The following is a 24278-nucleotide window of genomic DNA, read 5'->3' on the forward strand; positions in this document are numbered from 1 at the left end:
ACTTCCCACCCAGGGAACACGGCAGCTGATGAATGTTTTCGAGGATATGTCAACCGGGCACAGAGCGACCAGTGCACCTGGTTCAGGAAGCAGCGCCTGGTAACCTCCCATGAACCATCGAAACGACCGACTCAAATACCAAGCCCCGCACAAATACCTCCAAAGCAGAGCTGGTTCCCTTCAAATGGGTACATTCCCAAATACTTATATCTACTCTCTGATGTATCGCGTGGAATGTAGCTCCCGCTGCACTCTCTTCAATCATTCTAAAGCAAACCCCAATCACATCCTATTCAAATGCCCAGAGGGTCAGCCAGCTCTGAGCTTCCAAATCTCAACCCAAAGTCAGTGGGAGACGGCGTTGTTCAGCCCTGACCAGGAGGCACAACTCCTGGTAGTGGGTTGGGCCGTAGAGGTCACAATAATGCATGGACTTGAAACCACCTAGCGCTGTGGAGAGCGCCCACGCGCTGTGTAAATCTTATCCCTAACCCCTGCCCTCTTTGTCTTATGAAAGGTGAAAGTTTGTTCCTCCTCTCCTATGTAGTGAATACTGCATGAGCATTACATTGAGCAGGCACAACATTATAGCGCCGTAGGCCTTGAATTAGTGCACTGTAGGAGGCGAAAGAAAGCGCAATTGTTTGTTCAATATTGGAAGCACACGATGGAGCCTTACGTTATTAGCCCGAAGAGACTGATTATCTTCCAGTGTTAGGGAGTAAATATAGAGGGCTATATATCAGAACTGGAAGCATACGAAAGAGCCGTACGTTATTAGCCCGAAGAGATTGAGTATCTTCGAGTACTAGGAAGTAAATATATAGGGCTAGAGTGCTAGGAAGTAAATATATAGGGCTAGAGTGAGAATAAAAGGAAAGCGCCATGGTTGACACCAGCGCCCATAGGTATTGGCAGGAACAAGGAAAGCGGGCAAGCCAACTGAAACTTAGTGAGTCTGGTGCATTTACAAAGTTACTAAGTGCACGGAAAGTGGGTAATAAGATTTTTTTCGTCACTTACCTTTCCAACATCTGAAATTTCATGATGAAGTTGGCGTTTATGTTTGCCGACACAGGACGGTATGTGAAAGCAGGAAATGCAAGAAAGTGTCAGCGCAACTACAGGGATAAGCTGCATGTTTAGGCAACGTATAGCTAGCATGGAGCTTTTATATATAACCAATGATCTAACAATGACTGTGACGTCATTTCCAGATTATAACGTCCCTTGCTCCGACAAAGACTCACTTCGGATATAGTGACAAAAATAATTGGTCGAAAAAAAAAGTTTTTGAATTAGCATATCTTTCGAGTTCTTTTAAAACAGCTGTCATTTTCGTATCACCTCTTACTGCTGCACGGTGTACGAGCAAGGCAATTTAAGAAGTGCAGTTAATTTATTGCGGTTGTTTCCCCATAGCCGAGACCATGACTCGAACATGGCAGCAAAAGTTTGTTGTTTATTTCTTTCTTTCGCAAAGAATGGAATGAAGGTACTTTTAGTGATTCTCTGTCGGCTATTTTAGTCACATGTTTTCCTCTCTCTAGTTCTATCTGTCCTGAAGGCGATTGCGAGGGGTCTTCGAAGGCTCACTTTTCTGCGTATACATGATCGAGAGGAAAGGAACAAATATTTAATTCACTGTTCATCCTGATAATAATCTGCAATGTCACTCTTCAGAGGAATGCGACACCGCAAGCTTCGAATCGTGATTACTTCCTGTAGACGAGTGTTACAGTACGGACTTGGTACTCTATTCTGATTGAAAATCAATGACGGATGCCCAATCCAAACTACTGTCAGCTGTATATTATATATGTTTGCCCAACTCAATGTCACTTTTTATTCTGTCTATAGTTCAACCACGGTTACACCACCGCAATGAAGAGGTAGTGTGGCGAATCAAGAGCATCAAACAAACTATAGACGATTAGAAAGAGGTCAAGGCTAATTGAATTCTCGGTATATAGATAACGCTGGCACATGCCACGGAATTGAAACAGTCGCTTGTATAAAGGCCATGTATTTTTGTTTTTTCATGTCTGCCACAGCAAGAGAGTGAACATTTCTATCGGGCGCACTTGTGCGATGCGGCTCGCAGCCGCTGCCGTCAGATGTGCATTTCAGAGCACGGCAGAGTAATGATATTTTTCTTTGGACTACAAAAGCGGCATAGCGTATTTTTTCTGGATTTGCACCACTTGGACACATCATGCATGTTGAAATAAGTTTGTGCGATCCTAGTTACTCGTTACCACTATGTTCAGTTCGGAATTTGGAAAAGTTATAGCTATTGGCGGAACTTTTTAGATGTCTGCATTCTATTTGAGGCAATACATCAACGCCTTTACCAAAGAAACACCATCGTTGTGTGCATAGATAGTCAGGGCACCCTTCACAAGTTTTCCACGGATACGCTCCTATGTAATTGTCAAGGGTAACTAAGTACGAACTGAACATGAAGAACCCCTAACTAAGCGTGCTTCTTGACAACGACGCACTACTTTGAAACAAACATGCTTATGCGCTAACGTCAAGAGCGAAGTTTGCAAACCTGTGGACGAGAGGGCCATGGTTACTCAATATCAGGAGTCGTAGGCTCCCTGAACTACGTGGCTACCATCCGTTCTAACCTGGCACAAAGTCTGCGCCCTGTACTGGGACTCCCTGCGGATGTTTCTGAACAAAAGTGTACGAATTGTCTGCCGTGCCCTTAGAAAAAGCGCGACGTGTAAGAAAGGCGCCAGTGCTTCGAGGTACTAATGCGGACACCGAGTCTTATTTCGTGACCTGCAAACCTACCACCACCCTCCTGTTGAGATTTTCACGACATACTTGATGCTAAACGAACGAATGGCGAATATACCGGTGAGTTTTTAACGAAGACCTGCCAATAGAGGTTGCACTTTCAGTTTACTTTTTGATTCTGATGTGGACTCGATCCTGGTACGCCGTTAAAGTGAGGCACAACTACACATAAAAAAATTATACAATCCACAAAGGCGGGCATCATTTGAAATATCAACAATCCAGCTTGTTCATGAGGGAAGCAAATCCTGTCTTTCTGACTCGTTAAAAACTGAAGAACGGGCGGCACGTGTCTTCATCGTAGGCCATATGGGTGCCTTCGCAGTTCTTTTCCAACTCATCCATGCATGTTTGCGGAGCATCGTTTTTCGTCTCCCAGGAGGTCCACAGCAAGCACTCTGCAATGGCAAAAAGCGACACAAGGGCTATTGGTGGATGGCGAAACATGTTCTGCTCATAGGAACAGTTATTAGTGCATTCAATATTGCCTGTCAACGACGATGGCTTTTACAAACTGCGAGGCATTTTGGTCACATTGCGCGTTTTCTTGCGCGCAGCATGATCGACTAGAAGCACACCAATGTATATCCAAGCTGTAAAGCTACATGTCTTATATGACACAAAATTAAAAAGAACAAGCACAGGGCTCAGGTAACTTTTATAATCAAACTCAGACAAAATGCTACCTGCCAAGCTTCTTGAAGCGCACTGTAGGAAAAGTGGTTTGTCTCATTTTTTTCCCTTACCTTTCCTCTCGACCATGTACACAACAGCGCAGTCCTTGTAATCAGTGTAAAGGAAGATACCGCTCTCAAGAGTTCCGTCACCTGTAAGGTCATGATAAAGATAATGGACACATTTCCAAACTACCCCTGGGGCGGCCCTCTTTTCCATGATGATGCATCTGGCTCGGTTTTAGCACCTCAAGGATTTTATCATTAGGCTCATTTCGCTTCTTTCGTTGGGCCTATTTGGATTTCTGACTTCACAAACAGCATGGAATGTCTTGACCTTAACATGTGAAGCGGGATGAAGGAAAAATTAGAACGCGATCAAGCAGCGCGGGCACATATCGATGTTATCCAGAGTATGAAAAAAAGTTGGTGATGAGCGAGTTTTTCTTTAAAATGCAGAATGCCTTCACGTTGCTTGGATTGTGTTCCTTGCGCTCTATTTTAGTGTTACGGGGATTTTATTGCCAGGAAACTTGCCTATAATAGGAAACTTGCCTAAAGGAACGGCTTTTCTTCTTGGCCCCTTTCACAATGTGTACGTCATGTTGTGAAAAACAAATAAAATGAATGAATGAATGAATGAATAATGCGTCTACATGTGTTGGAATGTCGTCTGCCCAAATTATTCCTCTAGAAAACGTACCGTGCTTCGCTTACGTGATCAGTCAGCTGTAGCAATATTTACGCAACTTTTATAAAGTTATCAAATGCAGAATGTTGTTTCAATGGTGTCCTTGAACTTCGGAAGCACTTTAGTGAAAACAGCATTTTCTTTGACATCAATGGGCAGGGTACTTATGTTCGTACTTCCGACAGTTGCGTGCACCGCGAAAGTTGTGGGCTTTCGATGCCGGTGCAATCATGACAAGAAGTTCTCTAGAGCCAAGGAATCTTTGCTTACTTATTACTCGCACTTCTTTCTTTTCAATATAAGATACCGTTACCAGCTTTCTGAATACTTGAAGAAATTTGCTTGTACATTTGTTGTCAGAAATAGGTTTACCATATTGGTCCCAGAAGCTGAAATAATCAGGCTTCTCTCCCGGTACAACATTATATGTAATATTCATCCTGAAATGAAAAAAAAATGCATGTAATTAAAAATCAGCGTACTCAAAACCGCAGCACTGAATCAGGTGCTGTATATGTTACAGCTGTGGCTGCCTGAACGTCTTCGAGGGCTAACTACGAGGCAATTTTTTCAAATCTCGATGCTAAAACCCTATCTCGACAGGCCAGTACCGCAATTTGGAATGTGGCCGCCGCCTTCTTTCGCGTGCGTATAATGATTCTTCGGGTCCTGTTTGTGGCTGACGCCGGATGTCATCGTCATTTTTCTATCCGCTCGTCTCCGTTCCAGATGCACTGTACGTCAACGACAGGTAAAATCGTGTCATTGGGCAGCTCTGCTGCTCCTCGACCCAGCCGAATTCTGTCCTACTAGTCCAGCCGTAGAAGTGTCTAGCTGACTGGCCGTTGCCTACGTAAGGAACGTGCGGCGAGGTGACGGCATCTACAGCAGGAAAAGCGGTTTGAAGGGGCGTGTTCTGACAGGAGAGAAAATAAAATCATAGCTACAGCGAGATAAAGCTGCCCCGACCGATTTGGGCTTCGAAGTAACACACTGATTCCGCCTTTAGCGCCCCGTGGACGAGCGCTGACTTTGTCGTTCATGGGTGCCGTCACTAGTACGGCGCGAGAGGAGCTACACGAACGACCATCCTCGATTCTTTGGAAAAAAAAAGTGATCATAGGAAATGGTGTTACTCTGGCAAAAATTTTCACAGCTTGTTATCTAAGACGAGAAAGTTGAAAGGTACACAAGGCGAGGGAAGAGCAGAAGAAAAAAATGGGGAAACAGGAAAGAGCAACGAGCACTTGCATTACGACCCCCGATGTCGGTGCGAGTAATGATATAAGTGAGGGGAATGATGCGCAGTAGGCATTTTTGAGAAACAAAAAATTTCTATTTGTTGGCTGGCATTGACGTCACCGGAGCAGTGAAATCCTATTGGCCGGATAGACGTGACGTAACTAACCCGGCAGCGATATCACAGGCCCGGAAGTGACGTCGCCAGACTAGTGGTTACCTCACCCGACAAAGTTCATCGGCGTGAAGCTTCCTCCTGCCAACCTTGGCAGGTGACAGGTGGTGTACGGAAAGAACTCGGGAAAGATATTGCTTAAAAGCCTCACCGGTCACTTCTGGCAAACGTATTAACAGCTGTTAATGCTATCACATGAAAACTCCTGATGGAATTAGGTGTCCATGTTATCTGCGTCTAAGAAATGGTTGTAGAAGTGCGTTTAGCAGTTAAATTATAATCGCCGCATCTGATCTGCGGGAAGTGAAGTGTTGCTAATATGAGAAGCGTCTACAACGCTTGCAGGATAAAAGAGTGCGAGCGAAATACGGCGAGAAGAAGCAACTCAAAACACAAGAAGACGAGTAGCTAATTTCGCTCTACCACAGCGAGGAATGTAAGCACAGCCATGACACATCGTTTCAGCTCTATGGCTCTCTATTAAAAAGCGGCGAAAATACCTGCACTGGGTATTTTTCAGCTTGCGCCTTTTGCAAATTAGGATTTAACTCAGCATGTAGCGTAAAAAGGTAATTTAGGAGCGGCAGATTTCGCGAATGTGTCGTTAAAGAGAAAAGAGTTCGCTTTAGCGAATGATATCACTGTATCTCTTCAGCATTTCTATATGGATGCTCAAGTATTTTCAATTTCAATCCTGACATTAAATTTCTTCAACCATCGCTCTGCTCAAAAAAAAAACGTACGGTTCACGGCCATTGACCCCTGGTAGCAGCCAGACGTATGTCGCTCGCGGTACACTCCTGTCGTAGTCCGTCCGCACAGTTGCTAGGCAGTCAAGATCCCCATCTTTGTCAATGTCCATAATAGCAAGAGCAAAACGGAACGTGTCAAAAACCTGTAAGTACAAATGCAGTGTTGCTGCAGCTCCTATGAACATTTGGCTGGAGATAAAAACTTCAAAAGTCAAGCTAACGCAATACCATTGACCCCGTCACAAAAATGGCCCCATATGCCATAGCACAAAATCACCTCTTAGTGGCGTGTGCTCCCATATCAGTGGCTGGCTCTGCTGCTACTGAAAAGGATTAGTTTTAAGTTTCTGAGGAGGAGTTGAGGGATTTCACACTTCTCTGGAGTAGTAGTTTGGAAATCGTTGCTACGCCATAGACGCCTTAGCAATGGAAGCATATGTATGCTACAGGATTAGACTAAGAATATTCTGTTTATTAAGAAAAACTGTCAATGAAAAGTTCACTAGAACGCGCATGGAAGGCGCTCAGATCCAAGGCGCCGTCATATCAAGACACTCCCGGCGCGCTAGCAACAGAGAGTGTGCCGCGTCGGGTGGAGAGAATAGCATGTATTTCGATGGAGCCGGCATGGACGTCATGCGCATTTGAGTAGTTTCCTTGCTTCACGGCCCTACTAAGTATTAGAGTGCTAAACAGCTACGCAAGCAATGTTCTCATGATCTTGTTAGACCGCAGGTGGACTGTACGTCTATCCAGGCCAGGTATTGACAGCATATCCGGACAATGAGAAGGTACTAGCTGAAATAATATGCAGTAGGTACATGTAGCACGCACTGTCATGTCACGAACCGCAGCGTAACAACATCATTCAGCTGGAGTTCGAAGCACCTGTCTGGTACTTATCTTTGAGGGATTGAAATCTCATATTCCAGTCACGCATGACAGTCCTTCATTGAGCTCAATTCAATTTCAAATGTTTGAGGCCACCGAACCGGGAGACTTCGCCTTTTTTGTGTCTTATGGAAAACACTACATCAGCCCGCAGGGTTACAGATGCCTCACGCCGAGTCGGATGCCTGGGGTCTCTGCACTGCATAACAGCGTCTATCTTTGTCAATATATCCAATTACAATGAATCCCAGTGAAATGGCTGGAAGCTGTTTGAGTGTCGCATCGACTCTACATGATCGTGGTTGTCCCTGTCGCGGTTTGCAGAGGGCAGCGAAGACGACCAATGGGCGCGGAATTTGCTAATAGTCTTCTCCGATTTTCTATTTTAGTTAGTTTAGGGGGTTTAACGTCCCAAAGCGACTCAGGCTATGAGGGATGCCGTAGTGAAGGGTTCCGGAAATATCGATCATTTGGGGTTCTTTAACCCGTACTGACATAGCACTGTACACGGACCGCTTGCCAAGTGACATTCTCTATGTTCATTTTACTTTTAAATTTACTTCCATTGTTTTGCCTTGTGAAGGGAGCCAGATTTACGCAATCATTATTTCAGTAGGACACCATCGTGTTCTTCTTAGCTGTGGTCTCATGAATTTGATTACTTTAGTTTCTTATAAAACGGCGCCTAATCTATCTATCCGCAGTGCCAGACTACTCTCACAGGCCTTCACGGCAAGGTTCGTATTTTAAATTTGTACTTTCTCAGCCTTAAAAACTTGGCCCTGAAATTTTTTTAGCAACAACTTGAATGTAAAGTTCTTGCCGGTCATAACTTCGTCGCTCTCTGCAAATGTTTGTTATTCAATTTTTAGCGAGGTTTCTGCCTAAGATCTATATTTACTGTTTCCCCTTCGAGATTTGTCGCAGTCATGCAGCCTCTCTCTTCGTTGTTGACAAGTTGATCGGGGCCTCCACAAAGATATACAGTGTAGTATTCTATTCATTCTGCTGTCTTTCTTTAGCGCGCTATATTTTTTTCTTCTAAAATATTTTCGGCTCTGATTTAGAAGTGGAGCTACAGGCATTCAGCAGTTTTTATCTGGAAGTTACCCTAACGTTCAATTTTACATTTGTGATTGCGTTGTCAGTTCTATTTGTCTGTAAGGGTTGTATTATGGGCACATGGCAGCAAGAACAACGAAATTCATTGCATTCCTTTGCTCGCAACCTGACTAGGAGGTTCCTCGTCCCTCAGTTTTCGTGCAGGACGATCAGACGTGCTACCGACGAACGACAATTGGCGTTACTGAATTCTAACGCAATTACTGTGCGCAGACTCAGTTATCAGACGGATCGGTTCATTCACTCTGCAAAATTTTAACATTGACAGTGCTCTGCTTTTATATGGGTCCTCAAAGCCCAATGGTGTGAAGGTAGAAGGAAGTATTAGAACTCTTCACTTTGCATAAATATCTTTTACACCTTAATATCTTTTGCAGTTTAATGAAATAGTAGCAAGCCAACCGTAAAAAAAAAAACTTTATGACATAATATGTTACATAATATGTGTTACATAATATGCAAGCCACGCTTGGAAGACCAAGGAGTAGAAATATAACCCTGTCATGATATGCCTAGGTGCATTATGTACCTAGACGTAGCCTAATTACTTGCTTTGTTTGGTGCGTGAATTGACTGGGTTTAATGCAGTTTAAATTTTAAAGAATACAAAACACTAACTGGCGGCTTGAATTGAAATCAGATAGTTTTGGTGGCCTATTGAATATTTGTTCACTGCAGCAGGAGCCTGTGGAGTTTAGCCTTAATCGATTATCGTTTTTTTTTTGCACATTTGCTTTTAGAGTACATTATAAAAAGCTACAGCTTCAATGAGATAAATTTAGCACTAAATGCATTGAATGAAAAAGTAACCTGTGTAAGCGCAAGTATAGCCTGTTAAATGTACGCCATCTTGGGTGCAGTAGAAAAAAGTATACCTCCTGTCAGGGGAGTGACTGACCTCATGGTCTGGGAATGTTTGCGCCATGGCTGGCTTTAGTGCTGTATTAACGCCTGTTTTACCACCTATCCTAGCAATCGGTTTCGGGGCAGCTTTTTGTAGTTTATTTAAACACTTTCCTCGCCACGGATATTAAAATTCATAAATTTTAATTATGGCGTGAAATAACACATACTGCGCGATCCAGGCTGCTTGAAGACAAGTAAGGTGATTCAGTGTGTTGCAAATGAACTACAGTTCTATTTTGCGTTCGGCCCCGCCGCGGTAGCTCAGTGGGTACGGCGCTCGGCTGCTGAGCCGAAAGACGCGGGTTCGATCCCGGTCGCGGCGGCTGAATTTCGATGAAGGTGAAATTCTAGAGGCCCGTATACTATGCGATGTCAGTGTACGTTAAAGAACCCCAGGGGATCGAAATTTCGAAATTTCCGGAGCCCTTCACTACGGCGCCCCTCATAGCCTGAGTTGCTGTGGGACGTTAAACCCCATTTAACCAAACCAAACTATTTCGCGTTTGGTGTTTAAGTCAGCGTTATGGGCAAGTATTTTAAAGTTTCTAGCGACACATGCGAACGCGAAGCAACCGCAATGAGCATGCTGTCCAAAGTAGAGTCCTCGTCTGGCATCGATTCTGCCCAGCAACGGTGGTATTATCGCGGTTCCACAGCATCTGCACATGATTTTGTAGATGCAAGCGTGCGCTTATTTCGGACAGTGATGAATGCACCGCTCAGCCTGGTCTGTCGACAGGGGCCTATGTGTAAGTTTCAAGTTCGTTGCTGCCGCGGAGATTCGGTCCTTTTCGACCCTCTTTGAAGGTACTGAGCACGCTTCGAACACTTCTATGCCACTAGCTGCGAGGTGGATCAATTGAACTCCAAGCCGGCCCGAGGTAGACCTTTTTGCGGCACCATGGCGCACCTTTTGCGGCAGTAAGGACCTATTTGCACTCCAAACCGCTTTCAGGAAAGGAAAGGCGCATACTGGGTCACTGGGTCAGTGGGCATCTCAATCGCGCTCTTAGAAGGGGGTTGGTCCCACCTGCAATTTGAGGCTGTTATGTGCCTTTCCATTTGTCAGAACCAACGCAGGGTATAGAAAAGTGAAAATTGGTTTTCGAGGAAATGAAGTGACACAGTACCAAAAAGCAATTTTCAATTTTCTATACCCTGCGTTGGTTCTGACAGAAGGAGATTTTATCGCTTTTGAAGAAAGCAAATGCCCATAACTGGCTTTCTAGGTCAGTGTGCGCCTCAACCACGCTTTGACGCACATGGCGGTGTTGTGCACCTAAGACTTTGCACGTTACGCGTTACACGGCTGTCACTGTGCCCCCTAAATTTATTCTACCAAATCACTTGTACAAAGCTAACACACCTTTCGCCGTAAAAAAGAACCGTCACGGCTTCCAGGTTTGCCCATAGTTACGCATGTTCATTGAGAGCACACAAGTTACCCGAAACTGAACGAATCAGCTTCATCCCCGTTATGGTAAATGAGCAGGTAGTGGGTGCAGATAATTTCTTCGTCACTTACCTTTCGCACATCTGTTGCTTCATGAAGAAGTTGGTTGTCAGGTTTGACCGCGCAGAAAAGCATGTGGAAGTAGGAAATCCACACAAGAGTCCGTGCCACTGCAGGAATGAGTTCCATGTTTAGCCGATCTAGAGGCAACTTCGGGCCTTTCATACCTTACAAACTTCCCAACAAAGGCCATGACATCGTTTCCTTCTCGCTTTGGATAGGTTAACAAAAAATTTGCAAAGAAAAAAAATAAAAAAAGTAGTTCAGCACATGTTCGTGAGTTCTCTTAGCTGTCATTTTCGGCTCTAGAATGTCCAACTGCTACGCTTAGACAGACAAGGCACTTTGACAAGCGCAGTTAATCGATGATGGTCGCTGTTGCACTGCCGAGAACATGTCTCGAACACGAGGGAGAAATGTTTTGAATTTCATGCGTCTGTTTCACAGAAAGTGGTGTGAATGTGCGTGGTATTTTACAGCCGTCTGATAAAAAATGCGCATGATGACGCCAGAACAATTTTCATAGTGGTTAAAAGTGATGTTTTAGAGCGCGCTAGCATTTTGATTGAAAGCTCCTTGAGCGAGGAGCTTTGTAGAGTGGAGAAGGGTTCTTCGAACAGATAAATTTTCGGCACTTTAAAATTTTGAGTGCGACTGGATTGGGGACCTGCAGCTTTCGACTTTGACGCCAGTTTATTCGCGTGTCCGAAGACATGTACACTATATAAAAAAAGCAGGCGCTTTGCGACCAATGATCAGTAGAAGTTAAAATTGAAGTCAAACTTAGTCTACTGGTGCAGTTGCCTAAAATATGTACAGAATCATTTTGAGAAGACATTCACTACTACGGTGGCTTGTTGGTAATACGCTCGTGTGTGCGTCCCACAGGGAGAATACTAGAAAAAATTTCTCCCCATATTCTGCACAAGTGTAAGACGTGCACATATTTCGCATAAGATGTTTACATATTCTGCTGATATTTTGCATGCACATATTCGGCATAAGTGTAATTCTGAGCAAATGTAAGAAAGGCTCAAGCAAAAGATGCTAGGCATATAAACTTTCTCTAAGTGAAGCACGCCAATCATCCTTCGACACGTTCAGCGCTAGCTATTTTCCAAAACGAGAGAAACCATCATTTTTTCTCCTTGCTTCTCCTCTTATACAAGCCATAGCATAGAGGGAGTACACGACCTTTCACGAAACTACATTCACGAGCAAAAATCACTCGGCGACATAAGGTTCAAATTACTGTTTTGATTGGTCGCACTATAACGGCTTCTAGTTGCTTCATCCAAGGTGGGAAACAGGACGACGCGTGTCACCTGACACGTCGAGTCATGTTTGTTTGTGCGTGGCTGAGGGCGTTCAACGATTGCACGAATTTTTATGACTGCAGCAGGAAGGCCTGAATTAGCTGTGCCTCATCAACTAGATGAATCTCTTTTCCAGAAATAAAAGAAAATGATGTGTCTGTTGCTAACAGTGAGCTATGTTTTGTAAATTGGTGTTACGCCTTAATGTGGCGCAGCCTTTGCGAGTAGGATAGGTGTACGTTCTGTTGAATTAACAAAAATTGCAGTGTGAATTTCGCTTCCCTGCGAGAACATCCACACAACCGAGGTCTATCCGCACTGACGTTAGCAGTGGCACTACATTAGAGCCGGGCATTATTCCTCTCGAAGGGCAACATTATATGCTCAACTGTGTTTTCTAACCTCGGAGCGTCATTCTTGTTTTACTTTCAGTCACATGCTGCATTGTGGAAGCACCGCTAATCAGTGCTCTGATAAATAAGTGACCGCATCCAACCGAACAGATGGTTCGAAATAAACCAGGTAAATCAGAACCTGAGTGCATGATCAGCGAAAAACCCATATTGGGGTATAGCGAGTAGTTTGGTATTATTGAATTTCCAGAACGTTCGGCACACGTGCTGAGACTTCAGATAATTGTTTTTTTTTTCTCTTACGTTTCTCAAAGAAGCTAGCGATAGGACAGCCATGGGTCTGAGTAAACAGGCGGTGATTCGCATGTATCATGTCACTAATGAAATGATCCAGTTTCATGATCGATACGGCCTTAAAGTCATACCTATTTCCGACATTAAGACGCTTGAGATTTTTCAAGGACTTAAGAATTTAGGATTTTCTTTTACATAGTCGTGAAACACTGCTAAGGAGGAGGCCTCCTCCTTAGCAGTATTTCAGGACTTTTTTATTTTTTTTTAAAAATAAACCACTACCACCTACCCCACCTTGAGACACAGCGACGCCAGCGTGGGGATCATCCCTTCTCTTGGCTTCCAAAGGCGCGCCGCCCAGCCGCCTTGTCGGAGGGGACCAAGGGCGAAACAAAGCCCCTTCCCCGAACTGAGAAATGAAGGCCACCAACCGCACTCGTGAAATGCTCGGACAAGTGCTTTGACTTTGCTGGGACCACCGTGGAGGGATATCTCACCCGACGACCTGTTTTCTCCTGGCATCAAAATAAATATTGCTCGCGTAACCGTTAACATTCAATGCACGGTATATCTATATATCGTTCACCATTTACTTTTCAACAATAAATCCACAATAATTGTTGCACAAATAAAATGTAAATAAAAAATTGTCTCTATTTTTATTTTTTTTATATGCGGAAGTACGTCCCCCCCCTGGCACTTCGCCTTGCCTGGCACTTCGTGTGGTTAGCGTGGCTACGGCGGCCGTGTCGGCGCCGGCGCTCCGCCAGCTGCGCATGCGCGTGACGTCACGACACATCTCTCGCCTCGCCTGGCGCTTCACGTGGTTAGCGTGGCTGCGGCGGCCGAGTCGGCACCAGCCGCACCAGCGCTCTGCCAGTTTCGCATGCGCAATAGAGCGGAGAGGAGGCGAGGCGGTGCAGCCCCGGCCAGAGATGGACGAGTCGGCTGGGCTGAAGGAAGCCAGAGAGCGCCGTTGGAATGAAACCATGCGGTGGTGACGTGCAGAAGAGACCGAAGATGAAGCTATCGCTTTTTGCAAGGTTTAACCATGCTAAACCATCACCCAATTTCTTAAGTTTTTATCCTTACTTCTTTGCCTTGTCATGGACTTTTCATTTCCCTACGTAGTTTTCCGCTCACAAAAAAAGTGTGGTACTGTCCGAATAGTCTCCCTCTTTTTATCTTGCTCTCGGGTTGCAAAAGCTGGATCTCATCCTGCAATTTTGTGAGTGCCGCTACGTCAGTGTGATGAGCTAAGCAGGAAAATTGAAGCCCCGCACAAGAGAAATAAATAAATGACAAAAATTAAAAAAACGCAGCCGTCATTCCGTATGTGGCGCTTGTCGCAAAGTCTGCAAAAGGTTGGCGTGCGTTACAGGGAGAACTTTTTATATCCGGATCGACATGAGCTGAGCGGTATTTGCTTCGCGGTTCGCAAGTAGATAGAAAAAATGATGCAGACCACGGCTGTCGCGTGTAACATAGCGCTGAATTCGTTCTGTGTGCCTCGGTGTCGTGGGTCGCATTCCTTTTAAGTACGAAAACACTATTCCGATCGGTCAACCCCTAGCAAGATGATGCGACGTTTGTCAGTTTGCAGTGTTTGTGCCAAGTGAAATAAAGATATAAAAATAAATATTCGCGATTGGGATTTGAATTCACCGCTGCGGGAACAGGTGAGCTTCCCTGTCCAATGCGCGAGAGCACCAGACTATCGCTGGGTATATTTTTTTCAGCATGGTATTTACTACACATGGTTATGTATGTGCAAAAATGAGATACATACAGATTATTTGCAAAGCACGCAGCTAGTGACAGCACTGCACTAACTAGACAGAAAACAACACTGGTAAAGATAGCCATCGCATCAACAGACGAAACCAGTCCGGCAGAAAGTCGCTCTAATCATAAATGTCCCTGAAGGCTATCCCTGCAGCCGAACACGCCTCGTGTTAAATTGAAACACACTCTCACGTTGTGCATTGCGCATCGTCTTCTTCACCAACTCATACCGCTTGCGAACTAATATTCGCGCTTTGAGCTAAGCTGCTGACAGTGAGATGTGCTCTGCATGCGCTGGCGTGGAGAACGTTGTAGCAGAAACAGTGCACTAGAGCGATACGCGCTGGTGTTGACAACACTGCTGCACAAACTCGGCACTGGAGCACATGCCGCCGGCGTACATTGAGCAAACAGGCATTGACGATGAAAAAGTTGAAGACATGCATAACTGGCCCCCTGGGTCAGTGGGCACATAAATCGCGCTTTCAGGTACGTCGCGGTGGTGTAGACATGCAAAAAACTCAGAAGTACTTGTATTTGGGCGTGTTGGTTCATAACTTTTCAGGAGAACAGAGGGGCGCAATAAAAGACACGGACATAGATACGGACATAGCGATCGTCCCTGTCTACTTCTATGTCCGTGTCTTTTATTGCGCCCCTGTGTCCTCCTGAAAATGCAAAAAACTGTTGTTTCGCACAATACTTAGTGGTGATGAATGCTAAACCGCCAGCCATTTTTTTTTCGTGCCGACACGTAACCGTTTCCACACCGGTCAGTGTGTGAAGACACAGGCAAAAGAGCGTAAGCGTACCTTAACGACATACGTAGGCCCCGCATAGCGACGCATTGCCGAGCGACGGTTGCTGCAGTATGTTCAGCGAAACAGCTGTAATATTTCGCCATGAGAATTAAATACACGGGGATATAGTTGGGGCGTACGCAATGAAGAAACAGAAGGACAATTGTCATGCCATCTACTACCTTACATGAGAGTGAATTTCCATATCTGTACCTGTCAGGCGTATGCATTTGTTTCGTGATTTTGACTCTCGGGGTTTTAATCATGGGGAAGATGTGTTTATTTCCGCATAATGGTCGTATTTACTAAATTAATACAAGGTGATAATTTAGCGCTGGGGGTGTGTAGTTTTGGTTTTGTACTTGTCTTAGCCCTACCCACATTTCAAAACGCATTACAAAAAATTACCGACGATTACGTTACTTCCTAATGCAAAATTTGAGCGCAGCAAATAAGCTGTTTCACCTTTTCGATAGATTGAGGCAAAGAAATCGAGCAACACATGTATGCGCTATCACAGAATTTTTTTTTTTATTTTTCACACGTATTCCTTTAACAAAGACTCCACTAACAGTTCTTGACAGTCATGAAGGAAGCTTTGTGGTCGGAGAAATAGACTGATATATGTTCGACTTGGTACACCAATGCTTGATTCTCAAAGACGAGATCTATACAAGTGCCTCGCGAGGTTGTCACAGCCGTGGGACGCGTTACGAGCGAGAGGAACGGGATGTTCTCCCGCATAAGTGTTAGGAAATTGCTGTTTGTCTTTATGTCAACATTAAAGTCCCCCACAACTAACATCGGTGTGGATCGATGGACGGTTAATGCGAGTTGCAGGAAGTGCACGACGTCTTTCGTGAGTGCGGTAGGGGCGAAGTAGGCAGCTACTACCAGCAAGCCGTTGGGCAACTTTGCGGCGCACAGTTCACCAACTTCATGTGACGTGCCAAACATTTCGACTGGTATTGCAGAGAGACCTGTGCGCAAGTAGATAGCGACTCCCGCCGCTCTGTTGTGGTCTCTGCGAGCACCACAGCAGTATAGGAAATCTATGATTTCGAGAGGCTCTTCGGGATCCATCCAGGTTTCAGCAAAGCAAAGTACAGAGGAATGGCGCAGAATGTGATCGTGGTGTACGTCCTTGGCATGTGCGGCAGGGGAGCGTACGTTAAGAATGTGGTTGTGAATGATGAATCAAGTGCTGCCAGCGAATGACGCGTCCATTGGCTGTCTGCGTGTGTTACTGATGTGTGGTTAACATGTTGAGCTTCGCCTGTAAGAGTGGAACGCGACAGCGTCTTGCAACGCTGCCAGGGAGTCCACAGAACGCCATCGCCAATTCGGCTGTACGCCTTGGTGGACGGTAAATTTATTTTTTGAGGAAAGGAAATGTATCTCTCTCGCATATCTGGGTGGACACCTGCACCTCGCCGTAAGGGAAAGGGGGAAGATGGGAGTGAACGAAGACGCCGTATTAGCTAGACGCGCCTTTGTTCATTCCAAACCATTCAACTGGCATTACGGAGTGGCTAGCGTGCTCGTATCGCACTCCGGAGACCCTGGTTCGATTCCCCAACTCGACCAATTTCGTTCTCGGTTTTATTGATTTATGCGGTCTAACTAGAAAGGTTAATTAGGCTATTTCATATTTATATTATTGTATTTCTATCCATCGTGTTCTGTCATTAACCTGTCAATTGTTGGAACTGTCTAGGATGTTCGACACAACGTATATGAAACGAGCAACGTCTTATTTAGTGGGGAAGTGCGTGGTGGTGGAGGGAACGCGACTTCGTACTTACCTGTTTTTTTTCAGCAGCGTCTCCTTCCGCGGACGCTGTTGTCGCTGCGGCGCGCGTCTTTCTTTTCTTTTCTTCTGACCTCTTCATTCTCCTCTATATTAATTAGGCTAATTGATTAATTAAGCAATTAACTAAACTCAGTCCAACTTAGTTGCAGCATCACTATACGATCCCTTTGATTGGTTGCATGGTTACTAGCCAAAGTACAATTGGCCCCATTTGAAATTCGCGCACTGTGACGTCACGAGCATTTCGACCAATTGAAAAGCGTGACATTGGGGGCGGAGCTGGTTACGAGGCCTACGCCGACGACGACGCGAAACCCAGGAACGGACGCCAAAGAGCTGCGCTCTAAAACTAGCACTGCTTTGAGTTCCCGTGAACCCTATTAGAATGAATCATTCTGGCGCGACTGTGTGCTCCTCACTGCACGTTTCTTTCCGTTTCAGGTGAGGGAACGACGTGAGAATCACTGGGGCACGTATTAGCAGACTGGCTCTGGCAGCTGTTCTGCCAGGTGAAATCAAAGCATTTAGCTTAACCGAACCATATGTGAGAGTAGAACATTGTGTTGGAGGTAGTGAAATCAGGCTGCGAGCTGTAAGATTGTGGAAATCTTACCTTTCCTAATCCAGAATATCAAAGCGTTGCTGGACAACATGTTCACTCAAACCGGTTATCGGCCTTTGACAGGCTTGCATATGAAATATTGGAGCCATAAAATGTCGTTTGCTGCGGATGAGAATGGTCGTGGAATGGGTTCTGCTTGGTTGGGGAAAAAACGCGAGGAACCAGTATTCTTTCCCCACGAATCGTTAAAATGGCGTTAAAAAACAATGGTTAATTTCATGGTTTTTAGCCAGGCTCTGAACCCAGGCCTTTAGAAAGGACATTCAGTTGATCTATAAGCTATGGTAAACAGAGAAGACGAGTACGATAACAGCTCTTTAGTTGTGGACACGACAGTTCAGCTCGCTGAAAGCAAAATGCATTCTAATATCTTAGACACATGACAAAATATTTCTATGTGAGGCTAATATATTTCTATAGATAGTCTAACGCACGTGAACATTTAACATCTCGCGTTTATTATATACGTTAGTTTTGTTGCTGCCTCTGCAGCGATGGCACATACGCAGTTAGTGTTTCTGCTTCTTCTTCTCCACATAAAAATGTGGAGGAGAAGAGTGTTTCGTCCCTAGGACTTCCTCTTCCACTGTCTGGGGAACAAAATTTTCCCCGGAGCCTTCAATACTAACACATAAAACCGTCATTTTAATGCTCTCACGAAAACAGGGGAGTGCGCAAAAAGTAAATCGGCAGGCACATAGTCTAGAACCCCCAGGTCGAAGAGTGCGAGAGAGTCTCTAACTTCTTCGTGTTTAAGGCGCCACCTAAAAACACCAGGCGGCATTATTTTTGCACTGAAAAAGAAAACACATGTTCACAGAAAGAAATGTTCCTGATGTCAAATACGGCCTTCAACACGTGAAATACAGATTCATGCGATGGACATTCACTAAGTCAGACGGGTACTTTCGACAGGAACTTCACACAGTACTGTTTGGAACAACCTTGTGAGTAACATCTCATATGCGGCACAACACTCTGCAGGGTCTCAAATAGCGGTTCAGAAGTTTTTCTGAGAAGTATGGGTGACGGACACGTGTCCACAGCCAGACTTGGTCATCGTGTTGGAACGCGACGTAGCGGTGCCGGTCATTATGTTGGCGTGCATCAGTTTCTTGCTGTTTCGTAATGTGAGTACGGACGATTTGGCGAGCTTCTTCAGCATAGTTGGCGAATTCTGCGTCAGGCGTAAGTACCTCGTCGTCAGTCACACACGGTAGCATGGCGTCGAGCATGGACTGCACAGTGCGTCCATATACTATTCGAAACGGAGTGAACCAAGTTGTTTTCTGGATGGCCATATTATAAGCGAATACTACATAAGGTGTAATATCGTCCCATGTTTCATGCCACACGTCTACCCGCATCACTAGCATGTCTGCTATCGTTTTGCTTAGGCACTCGGCAAGACCATTAGACTGGGGATGGTAGGCAGTAGTCTTTAGGTGACGTATCTCGCTTTGTTGGAAAAACTTCGTCTAGAAGGCTCACTGTAAATGTCTTGCCACGTTCAGTGATTACGTATGGAGAGGCTTCATTCCATACAACTCTCTGGTTGACTAATTACTGCGCCTCTCGGAGGACGTTGCACGGGGCAGTGCCATAGTTTCTGGGTAACGTGTCAGGTAGTCAGTGGCCACGGCAATTCACTTATTGCCGGCTGACGATAGATGAAAAGGGTAGAGAAATTCGAGAAAGTCAATAACGATTTAGACAAACGCTACCAGCGGTGATGGAATAGGCTTCTGCAAACCCGCTCGCTTGAGTGGCAGTGCCTTGCGTCGCTGGCACTCGCGGCAACCTCTAACATACCGATGAGCGATGGCAACAAGTTTGGGCCTTTAGAACGCCTGGCGAACTCTGGCGAGAGTGCGTTGCAAAGCGCAAGTGAGCAGAGGTGGCCTCATCATGTCAAGCAAGAAGGATTTCGTCGCAGAAAGGAAAGGGATTACCGGAAGGAGGCTCAGGCCCTGTTGCCGTCGCTTTTCTTGTGGAGTAGTCCGTCGCGCATACAGGAGGACAAGTTCTTAGCGAACAGACGGGTTAGGGTAGAATATAGCCCCTCCAGACGGTCGCTCACAAGTTTGAGGCCTGCACCATCGTGTTGCCAGGCCTTTAAATCAGTCGTACTGACGATGCCAAGAAAATGGCTCTCGTGGTCCGCACTGCAATGCGCCAACTCAATGGGTGCACCCGAGAGTGTGTCAGCAGCTTCATGTTTCTGTCCAGATTTACAAACGATGGAGTATTCAAATTCCTGCATGCAGAGATATACACCGTACAAGACGTCCTAATGGGCTGAGAGACTAGGCAGCCAACACAAAGAATGACTATCCATCACAACTTTAAATGAGCAGCCGTAAAGATGTCGTAGAAATTTCATCGCTGCCCAAACAACCGCGAGCGAGGCAATGTTTTTCGGAAGTTGAGTAGTTATAGCTTGACCCCGAGAAAGAGTACGGCTGGCATGAGGGATCACTCTTTCCGCGCCTTAGTGGCGCTGAACAAGAACAGCCCCTAGACCGACGTTGCTGACGTCGGTGTGAGTTTTGGTGGCGGTCATCAAAATACGCCGCAACAGGTGGGCTGTGCAAACGTTGGCGCAGCTCAGTGGAAGCCCCTTGCTGCTCGGCAGACCATATGAACGAGGCAGACCACCACGAGCCTGTGTGAAGCATATTATTAGCAAGTGTAACTGTCTCACTGCGTCAGTTGACAGCTTGACAGTTCAGTTGCACTGTGAGTAGGCGGCAGCGTCCACCTGTAAATTGAGGCAGTCATGCGCCTTTAGTTTTCTTTAACCAATATTAGATTTAGACTCCGTTGATCATGAAGAATGAAAGGTGCATAACTGGGTCCTTCGGTTAGTGGATATCTCAGTCGCGCATTGAGGTACGTGACAGTGTTGTCTCCCTGCAAAAAGCCGTACCTTCGCCCAGTATTTCGTGCTTAGCAGTGCTAAACCACGAGCCATTTTTTCTTCACTGTATACTGTTCGTCGATGAAATTCTCTTCGTGGCGGCTCCGATCAGAGGCGCACAAGCGTCACGCGCATGGCCAATTATTGCATTCAGACACCAGTCTTTGCAAAAACAGCTAAAGTGAATCCCGGGCTTCATATTCATTCACTTTTCAGAGTTCAAACAAACAGATGTCCCACTGTCAGGCACGTGTTTTTGGGACGGGAGAAAAGTTATTTGGAATCCAATCAAGCACAGCTGGACCATTTTTCAGTAGACCGCCACCACTGGAGAACCGTCATAATATTGTTAACTGCATGTGCAAGGGCGCCCAGACATAGCTCCCCCCCCCCCCCCCCTCGAAATGATGAACATCATGAAGCGCCATTCAAAGCACGCTACTTTAATAGCGTAAAGAGAGGATACTGCGGTCAGGGACACTATATTTTGGCAGCTGCGCACAAATGTGTTTACGAGAAAGCAAGGGTTCGTGAACCTTATTTGCGGCAGTACAGTTAATCAGCAATGTTATATTTAGAGCACAGAGCGGGTTGAGCCATACAGCGCAGAGCAATGTGCACTTCCCATAAACAACTAATATGCGAAGCACCGGCAATGGAATTCGTCATATTGCGTGAGCTTGCCTTGCTAATAATAGAGAGTATTCTCTTTTTCCCTGTTGGCATGGGTGTGGGCTTGGGAAGGCATCTTTCCCTGGTAAGTGGGTTGATAGCAGTCTTTACCTCTGTGATAACTGTCTGAGTGCGGAGAATGAAGTAGAAAAGATTTTAGAAGTAGAATACAAGTTTATCTCGAGACCTTTAAAACACAGACAAACATTATGCAGGAATAGCTGCTCAAATTTTCTTCCATGGCGTAAACCATCTCGTAATTTGGCAAACATCTCGCAACTGAAAACTTCCACACTTAGCTGCATACCAATCTGACTTATATTGATAGGCAAGGGGAGTGGGACATCTCATGCACATTTTTAAACTCACGTGAAACCTGGTCCTGGTGCGCTTTTCCCATAGCCCATCAATTCATCTTTTTTCTGAGGGGGGGGGGGGGGGTAGGGGTGCGTGGGGGGGAGGGACTGTATGCTCCTGCCCTTGTTATTTTAGTAGCAAGTCAAAATAAAATAGAAAAACTCGGCGTTCACGTGACTAAATACACTTTACGCCACCTGCGCACCCCTGCTGAGCCACTCAACATTTGCATACCCATAGGCGTTGTGCGACAAACCTGCGCCCGCAGCCGTCTACGAGTGAAATTACTTGCAAATGGAGCCATGCGGTGAAAGAGTGACTGCTTGCGTGGGCAATAACGTGAGCGCCATTTGCAGGCACTAGAGATTTTCATAGCAGCAGGTATCATCTCAAACCTCATTGTAAGACAGCTCAGAGGTCGTCTTCGTATACTAAACCTTCGATGTAGCGTAACTTTGAAATTGGTGGAAGCAATTTCGGCGCGACGTGCTTTTTGATTTTGGTGAATATACAGCGAAGGGCAGAAGCGAAAGGTCAGAAAGAGCGAAAGCCCAGCACTGGCAAAGTACGTGAATTGCAGTATATCTCTCCCTTGCCTTGTGCCTTGCGCTGTGTATTAACCGTGCTTAACGAATTTGCTCGTAAACTAGCATTGGTGACTTTGCTGGGAGTTATGCTGCGTGGGTTCTTTACAAGGGCACCGAAGCGAAGCCGATGGCATTTGTCGACTAAACTTAGATGTTGAAAAGCGTTAACAAGGGCTTGAAAAACGAAATATTTAAACGAGCCATAAAAACTAAAATTACGAGGTAACTGCACTCCTTTCCTGCTTATGTGGTCGCCTATCTCGTACATCCCTTTAGAGATGTACTTTAAAATTGTTTTTTTTCCATGGCTGATTGGTTTTGGTCCGACTTTTGACATATGACTGCGTGTCATCGAACAATGTCACTAGTCATAACATCCTCTAGAGATGTGAAGGCTTCACCGAAAGCAAAAGTAGGGACATTGTAGATAACATACAAAATGCGCCAAAACTCAATTCTGAAATTAGCCTTCTTTTGCAGAGAAATCTGCATAATATGCTACTATCAGAAAATTAGGCAGCACTCCGGAACCACCACTTCTCTCTAGAAGTCAAAATTAAAAAAATTACCCGGCAATACTATGAGCCAGCCTCACCTTTTCGACGTGTTCGATTTGGTAGGCTGGTTTACTTACTTCGTCATGCCATTAGCTAAGGGAAAATAAGAAAATGCGCACGGAAACATGACTTATATTGAAATAATTAGCGCCTGAAACTGATCCGGTCGTGTTTCCATGTTGAGATCTAGAGTGAGGGTTCCAATTACACTACGAATTTTTTAAACACAAACAACCAGATGACTGGTTTCTTTTCTAGGAAATCTCCGCGTAAATAACTATTAATTGGTGTTTCTGGGGTGATGCAGGCTTTGCGAAACAAGTTTTTTCAAAAAACAAAACAAAAAACAAACAAAAACTACAGATAAAACATTTTCTCTGACAAGTTTATCGTGCTATTAAGCTGAATTTTTTACTTCAGGCACTATCTACCGAAACCACTTATATGTTGCTCAGAACTTGCAGTTATTGCGATACACCTCTCTGTATTTTACGAAATTCTACCGTGAGGCAGTTTTTGTTGTTATAGTGACGGTGACAACACTTACTAGAGCTACACAACCTTGGCGAAAGGTGTGTTCGTACGGGTGATTATGAAACACGACATTCCATTTGCCTGGCAGTGCACATTCGCCCCTATAAAAGTAGGCCGCCTACCAAACGACACTTTGTACTAAAAGAGCGTCGCAAAAACTCACATATCACACGCATAGGCACTCATATGTTCTACACTAACATTCTCTTAAGCGCTAGTATAATATACCGGTCGGCTGGAAAAGCGCGCGTATTTCTCTTAATCTTTACTACAATAATGAACCGCAAACTCACTGTTCAGAGGAGTATGGCACCGTTAACCTCGCCTCAGGGTGAATCACTGCGAACGCCTCCGACTGCTCTAGCGCGATACTCGTTTCTGCTTTAAAATGAAACGACCATATTGCGATGCCAAAAAATTTCAGTCTGTTAATATACTTTCTTTTTTCTAACCGTATGTCACTCGGCATTTGGGGGCAATTACTCCGACAGTCACAGTTTATGGGCAGGAATGGAAAGGTAGTAGGGCGAATTGGGAGCGAGAAAAAGAAGGATTAGAAAGTGGAGGAAAAGGGCATTAGTATGTTTTTTTTTTTACTAGATTGGAATGAACACATGCCACGCTTGTTTTCAGAGTTACAGAGAAGTCCAAACACAAGACCTTTAATCTGACATTGGTATGAGCAGTTATCTGTTAGAGCAAGAAAACAAGCAATTTAAACGGGCGCGCTTCTGCGGTGAGGTGCGCATCCCTTTCTGTCACGTGGGCAGGTAGTCGTATGGCAAAGTGCAGATTCTTTTGTCATAGAAGAAGGATGGCAAACAGCTTTTCCTCGTTCAGGCGGCGTTCCAATTGTTTCAGGATATCTTTAACACATGCACTGGTATTCTCCTC

General features: G+C 45.2%; 1 protein-coding gene across 4 annotated transcripts; it reads right to left on the reverse strand.

Annotated features, from left to right (window-relative positions):
* Positions 1-1442: 1442 nt before the first annotated feature.
* Positions 1443-23792, reverse strand: LOC149342056 (uncharacterized). 4 transcript variants are annotated; one of them, XM_089544361.1, is made up of 7 exons: positions 23678-23736; positions 22889-22943; positions 10787-10884; positions 6334-6485; positions 4549-4616; positions 3558-3638; positions 1443-3209 (listed from the first exon to the last, which is right to left on the reverse strand). In XM_089544361.1, exons 3-7 carry the CDS (start codon positions 10847-10849, stop codon positions 3076-3078), a joined length of 498 nt encoding a protein of 165 aa, XP_089400487.1. In that variant the 5' UTR covers positions 10850-10884; positions 22889-22943; positions 23678-23736; the 3' UTR covers positions 1443-3075. The 4 variants fall into 4 exon arrangements, with proteins under 4 accessions (XP_089400487.1, XP_089400488.1, XP_089400486.1 ...); XM_089544362.1 differs by lacking the exon at positions 22889-22943 and adding an exon at positions 10942-10985 and having other exon boundaries at positions 23678-23729; XM_089544360.1 differs by lacking the exon at positions 22889-22943 and having other exon boundaries at positions 23678-23792.
* Positions 23793-24278: the final 486 nt, after the last annotated feature.

This window comes from Amblyomma mixtum, chromosome 5 (assembly GCF_055824585.1).
Source record: "Amblyomma mixtum isolate Tamu chromosome 5, ASM5582458v1, whole genome shotgun sequence".
Lineage (NCBI taxonomy): Eukaryota > Metazoa > Arthropoda > Arachnida > Ixodida > Ixodidae > Amblyomma > Amblyomma mixtum.

Excerpts from the sequence above, each read along its gene's own strand:
- LOC149342056 (XM_089544359.1), bottom strand. The coding sequence starts at position 10,903 with ATGGAACTCATTCCTGCAGTGGCACGGACTCTTGTGTGGATTTCCTAC. Across the intron at positions 4,617-6,333 it reads GGGGTCAATGGCCGTGAACC|GATGAATATTACATATAATG; the intron begins GTACGTTTTTTT and ends TTTTCATTTCAG. Across the intron at positions 3,210-3,557 it reads GTACATGGTCGAGAGGAAAG|AGTGCTTGCTGTGGACCTCC; the intron begins GTAAGGGAAAAA and ends TTGCCATTGCAG.